This window comes from Gossypium hirsutum, chromosome D06 (assembly GCF_007990345.1).
Source record: "Gossypium hirsutum isolate 1008001.06 chromosome D06, Gossypium_hirsutum_v2.1, whole genome shotgun sequence".
NCBI classification, from domain to species: domain Eukaryota; kingdom Viridiplantae; phylum Streptophyta; class Magnoliopsida; order Malvales; family Malvaceae; genus Gossypium; species Gossypium hirsutum.
This window is the reverse complement of record NC_053442.1, coordinates 1,411,547-1,418,021: the sequence shown is the minus strand read 5'-3', so window position 1 is coordinate 1,418,021 and position 6,475 is coordinate 1,411,547. Positions and strand designations below refer to the sequence as shown.

Sequence of the window (6,475 nt, the reverse complement as noted above, 5' to 3'; positions counted from 1 at the left end):
TGCATATTTAAAATTTTTAGTCCAATTATTTTTAATCTTAGAATTGTAATCTTTACACTCTTTTTATTCATAATTGAAATCCAATTGATAACGCCGTAAAAGGACTTATGTTAACTTGGATTATGCGATATTTAAAAAATAATTATTGACGTGACTAATATTACATGTGTGGAAGTCCTCTTATTATTATTATTATTTTAAAATCCTAATCCAATTATTAACATTATTAGTACATTTTCATTAAAGTTTATCAAATTGACATGTCGATTAAGCAACATTCATATGAGATGCAATAATTCTAGTCAACCTGGCAAATCGTAACGAAAAATACTATTGCCGTTAATGATTGGATTAGAATTCTTAAATTGTAAAAGGAAGAAAATTTAATTTTTATCTTTTTAAGTACAATGCTTAAATCTCAATTTGAATATGATGTTTTAAGATCCAAAATTTGAATATAGATTGAAAATTCATCACCGTGTGAGTAAAATTTTCATTTTAAAAAGGTCACACAATTCAATTTAACAAAATTTATTTGACGCGATTATCTGTTAGATTTCAATTATTAAATCAAAACAACAAATTATCTAAATAGCGGAAATGCAAATTAGAAAAATTAAACTTTAAATGTCCAAAAAGTACAAGGACTAAAAAACAATTAGACCCCAAAAAGAAAGAGTAAAGAGAGTGACCAAAAATACATTTTCCCATTAAAAATTGAATATTGACCTCTATTTATTTTTTTCTGAATTCCAACCATCCCTCTGGCAATAGCATAAGTATAAAAACCACCATTATTATACATATATATATTGTATATATATCTTTCTCCATTCAAAAGGGCTCTGATCTTTTTTCTCTGCATCCTTTAAATGCATAAGTTTCCCTTTTTTACTAACCTTTTCTCTTCAAAACTATCATCCCCATAAAAAATCAATCTCTCTTTTCCTGCAATCCTTTTTTTTTTATCAGCCCTAGTGTAGATCCTAATAAAAAAGCCTATATTCTCTTGTATAACCAAGCACCACTCATGCAAACTAATCATAAGCCACTCATGATCTAATCAATCCACTTTTTCCCTTTTGTTTCTGGGTTTTTTTAGCCGTTCACAATGATGAGAACCACAGCTTTGCCTGATCTATCTTTGCAGATTAGCCCACCATCGGTTAAAGAAATGGCCGATGATGGGTTGTCGATGAAATCTATTTACAGTGATAGGAGTTCAAATGCTGATTCTGGGAGCAGTGGGAGTGATTTAAGCCAGGAAAATGGGTACTTCAATAATCCTATAGAGCCTACTTTGAGCTTAGGGTTTGAAATGGTTCATCATCACCAGCATCATCATAATCATCAATATCAGCCACAAATCTATGGTCGTAATTTCAAGAGAAGTTCAAGAACGAATATCAATGGAGCCAAAAGAAGTATTAGAGCTCCTAGGATGAGATGGACTACAACACTTCATGCTCATTTTGTTCATGCAGTCCAGCTTCTTGGTGGCCATGAAAGTACTATACATTTACATATATATACTTCATATATACAATATATCTATTTTTGTTTTGTTTTCTTTTTCTTACATGTTTTCGGCAACTGAAACAGGAGCAACACCAAAATCTGTCTTAGAGTTGATGAATGTTAAGGATCTAACCCTAGCTCACGTGAAGAGTCACTTGCAGGTGGGCTTTAACTCTGCAATCCTTCAGTTTTTTGTATACAATGCCTGTTTTTGCCCATAAATCCCCGAGATATGCATTTAAATCCATATTTTCTTAATTATTGCAATAATTGAATAAAGAGTCAAATGATAATATTATATGAAAATTGTTATTTTTTATGATTTGAGAGTTGTTTTAGCACTTTTATCTTGTTCTATTTTTGTATTTCTATATATGTTTCAATTGTAGTGGGTAAGGGAGAAACAAAGGGAAAGGACAAAAGGGTATCTAAATGGTAATCTTAACAATGCAATTTCCTTTTGCACATTAGTCCTTGGCCAGGATGGCAAGCTTAAGGTTTTAAGATATTAAGCTTTCACCACCTATATAAACGTCGAGTTAATTTTTATTTCTGGTTTTTTCATGCAGATGTATAGAACAGTGAAGAGCACTGACAAAGGATCAGGTAATTGGAAATTTTTCCACCATTTTTATATCTCTTCAATTATTTTCTTTTTGTCTTCCCCATAGACAATTATTACAGATCCATTTTTCATTTGGTACTATTTGACATAGCTTGAGCCTAAAAAAATCTAAAATATGAAATCTTTTTTTGCCAACATCACCATTTCAGGACAAATGCAAGCAGACATGAAATTGAATCAAAGGTCAGGGATTGTTGATTTGGATGGTAGACTAATATCACCACAACCGACACCACAAAGGACCCAAAGGTGAGGATCATATTAACTTAACGTGTATATATACACACACACATCCTTGGCCATGGAGAACTGTGTTTGGTCCAACTTGTTGTCTGTTCATTGTTTATGGTGTGTAGATAAGGCTAAGTTTACATAGATTTTGATGAAGATGAGGTAATTAATTAAGCTTAGATGTGGAATTAATGTATTAATCCTCATAATCAAAGTCAAGGCTTTTTTGTTCAATTCTCAATGCCATTCTTTTGTTACATTTTACGAGAAGTACCCTAAACAATGAGTTTTGTATAATAATAACCATAATAATATAAAAAATATGGACTACAATTTTTACTAAATTAATTCTTTATAATATTTTATCTAAAATTTTAAGTGAAATAAAAATAATAAATTTTAATTAAGACATCATTTTAATAAACTGTTTAAAAATTATATAAAAACATTCAAATCCTATATTTACTAAATGAAATTATATTTTTAAATTTTATTAAATATACGATTTGAGTTTCACCGATTAATATTATTATAAATAGTTTTTTAAGTTGAATTTTTTAAAATAAATATGATATGAACCTCAAATATTTTTATAAGTATATAATGGCTAACTCTTAATAACATTCAAAATTTTAACGAACAAATGAGACTGTTATAAAGAGAGTCTATTCTGTATATAATCAATTGATAACAGAATGATATTTCTTATTATTAAGTAGGGATTTCCTCGTTTTGTAGTGGTTCCTGGCTACCATCAATGGAGGTGAATAATTTGAGCATATCAAGCAATGGGAACGGATTGACTTTACACCCAAATGATGCTAAGGTATGATTGCTTCATTGAAAGGAAAAAAAATGGAACATTGTGTTAATAATGTATATTAATTTTGTGTGTTTTTCTTTCATAGGTGGATGGAGACAATAAAGTGCTTCATTTGTCAAATCCAGACATGTTGCTTAACCTAGAATTCACCCTTGGAAGGCCAAGCTTTGCTCATGAATCTTCAAATGACTTAACTCTTCTCAAGTGTTAAAAAAAAAACATGTTTTTAATAATAAAAACAAAAGAAAACCAGCAAATATTTTGCTTTTTTTTTGTTGTTGTCGTCATTTTGGGGATGAAATATCTAACTTGTATGAATATGAACTAGCCTTGTTCCTGTTCTTTAAATTTTGTCATGCAATGAAAAGAAAAACAACACAAAAGGTGAAACCCCCCTTTTTTTTTCTTATTCTTGTTTCCATGTATTATTTTATCATTACAATATCGAGAAAGGGGACAGAAATGTTAAGGTTTGAACCGTATCATTTATCTTTAACTAATATCTTACTGAGTTTTAGTTTAGTTGACAATAATATTATTGCCGGTGTAGAAAAACGTAAATTAAAGCATGTTGGAGTGCATTTATTCTTTTATTTAAAAGTTGAGAAGAAATTATAGGCAATATTAAGCATTGTACCACCGTCAAAATATCAATGACATTATCTTTTAATTTTCTTTGGGTTTGTGGTTTAGATTTTTTTGGGCAGCTGATTTTGTGGGTTATGACCCATTATATGATGAATAAGTGTTTGAAGGTACAAAATTTGATAAAGAGACAGGTCCATGCTCCATGCAGAGGGGTCATTAAGAATTTTTGTAATAATAGCTCTATCACCATCCAATGTATTAATTAAAGTAACACATGCAAAAGTAAGTGTGATCATATTCATTTAGGACCCAATTTTTTTTTCCAGAATAGTCATGAATCATCATGATTAATTGTTTCTTAAATTTACTACCCTGGGCCAATATATGCAGAGAAGAAACTTAAAGGGACCACCAAGTTTGGCTGGTTGTTAGTTGTTTGAATTCAGACCCATTTAGGCTTTGTTTAGTATTATTGTTATTATAGTTTTTAGAGATAAATATAAAAATTATACACGTATTTCAATATAATGTGTAATTTTATGCACGAACTTTAATTTTATGCGATTTTATACATGCAATTTTAAATTGATTAAATTTTTACACATCACTAACGACGTTATTGAATTAGCACCAGCACACAAACAATTATATTAATCTAATATGAAAATAAATATTTTTATTTATTTTTTAAATGTGTACAATTGAATCAAAATCAAAGTTTCATGTATACATATGAACCACAGTTTAAGTTTCATGTGTATAATTATACTAAATCAAAGTTCATGTCTTAAATTACAGATTAAACTAAAGTTCATATATAAATTTGATATTCATCCCTAATTTTCAAGGTTGAAACTAGGTATTCTATCTAAAGCAATGCTAAATGAGTAAAACATTTTAATTTTTGTTGTTAAAATCGTGATTCCATTTCCTGAAATTTCAACCCCTTGCAGCACTTTTTCACTGATATGAGAAGCAATTAAAAGTTTTCAAAACTCTAATCTAAGCGTTAATTTCGCATAGACAACTTACCAGGATTTCTTTTTAGAATCAATAGTTGAATTTTCTCATCATTATCCATATGACAGTTATTAGTATTTATTAAATATGTTTTTATTTAACGAAAGACTATTGAATCAAATCAAAAAGGTTAAGAGGAGGAAAATTTCCGTTACTTTTCTAGAAAGATATGTGACTATGAAATAGAGATTAAGTGAAATGAATTTGATCGGATGATAGGGTTGCAAAAACACTCATTTTTTTCCATATTTTGAACCTTAGCTTTACAGAACATTATACAACTATTGAAACATGAAAGAATTGAAATAATAGATCAAAATGCTATATATGAATGGCATTTTGCCGGGAAATAAAAGAACATGCCAATCTAACTACAAATGTCACAGGCTGCAGTTTGTTCTAGCCCCATGACACAAGTAGGTGTCTTGCCCACTTGATTAAATCATTTTAATATAAATTTTTTAATTTCACCTCATCTTTTTTAAAATTTTATCTCATACCCACTTTACACAATTCTTAGCTTAATACAGACAAACATACATGTCGGTGAGATGAGGCTGATTTGGTTGAGGTATCCTCTCAAGTATACTTGAGGGCTTAATTAACTTGTTCATGTCTTCAAATAAAAAGGCAAATCAAAGATCTTTTGAAACACAAAAGAAAGGATGGTTTCTTAAAATCAAAGGGATAATGATAATTTTAATATTGGTTAAAGTATCATGGAGGTTCTTGTCTTACGAGTTAGATTATATTTTTTTATATTTAAAAAATAGACAAATTAATCATTGTATATTAAATAAAAAAGCAAATTAGTCTTGTTGTTAAGAACTTCGTCCATTTGTATTGTAAAAAACTGGTGTAACTTATGTAATAACTAGATAGTAACACCTGGTACTCCATTTATACCTGACATACAATGGCCAATTTTTAACAGAATAACCGGGATTGATTTGCTTATTTTGAGTAAAGGGGTAAAATATAATCTGACTCCTAATATGTACAAGAGTTTTTATAATACTTTTACCTGTTAATATTATAAATACATTACACTCTTAATCTTAAAAGAGAGAATTTAGATTCAATCCATGAAAATAACATTATTTAAAGAGATAATTATAAACCCGAAGCAAAGATAAAGAATATTACCTAAATACCTTGTACTATATGACAAGAGTGATAAATGGAGGAAACACGCTCAGACTATAAAAAAAGCAAAACCTACAAATTTTCCCCATTTGTTGGTTGTCGTGTAATTGCCCACGCCCTTTTTCTTCATCATCACTGCAATGAAGAAATTGAAAAGCTTCTGGTACTGTTTTTTCTTTCGATATAAGGTGAAGGGTCGCTTTCAATATTTTATTACCCTCCATGACTTTGTACAATTTGCATTTACAAAGGTTAAAAGAAAAAGGCCCGTTAGATCCAATTTCGATTCTGTGTTGAGTATCTATGGTGGGGACTGCAATGCTGAAAAATCAAACATTATTATGGGCCTATTCGACACTGTTTGAAAAATGGGGGGTGCAAAAGATAAAAAGAAATGGTGTTGGAAATTGGGAACTGGTCCTTGTTTTACGTCGACAATGATTGCATGGTTGTCTGTTGCGTGGAAACTGTGTGTAGAAGACAGCGTTACGTTTTTACAGACAAAAGCTATAAAAACCATGAAT

General features: G+C 29.7%; 1 protein-coding gene across 1 annotated transcript; it reads left to right on the top strand.

Moving 5' to 3' along the window:
- The first annotated feature begins 772 nt into the window (after positions 1–772).
- LOC107935574 (probable transcription factor KAN4) lies at positions 773–3,465 on the top strand. The gene is made up of 6 exons (XM_016868199.2): positions 773–1,508; positions 1,603–1,679; positions 2,088–2,124; positions 2,293–2,392; positions 3,113–3,200; positions 3,283–3,465. Exons 1-6 carry the CDS (start codon positions 1,112–1,114, stop codon positions 3,406–3,408), a joined length of 825 nt encoding a protein of 274 aa, XP_016723688.2. The 5' UTR covers positions 773–1,111; the 3' UTR covers positions 3,409–3,465.
- The last annotated feature ends 3,010 nt before the right edge of the window (positions 3,466–6,475 follow it).

Excerpts from the sequence above, each read along its gene's own strand:
- LOC107935574 (XM_016868199.2), top strand. The coding sequence starts at position 1,112 with ATGATGAGAACCACAGCTTTGCCTGATCTATCTTTGCAGATTAGCCCA. Across the intron at positions 1,680-2,087 it reads ACGTGAAGAGTCACTTGCAG|ATGTATAGAACAGTGAAGAG; the intron begins GTGGGCTTTAAC and ends TTTTTCATGCAG. Across the intron at positions 3,201-3,282 it reads TACACCCAAATGATGCTAAG|GTGGATGGAGACAATAAAGT; the intron begins GTATGATTGCTT and ends TTTCTTTCATAG.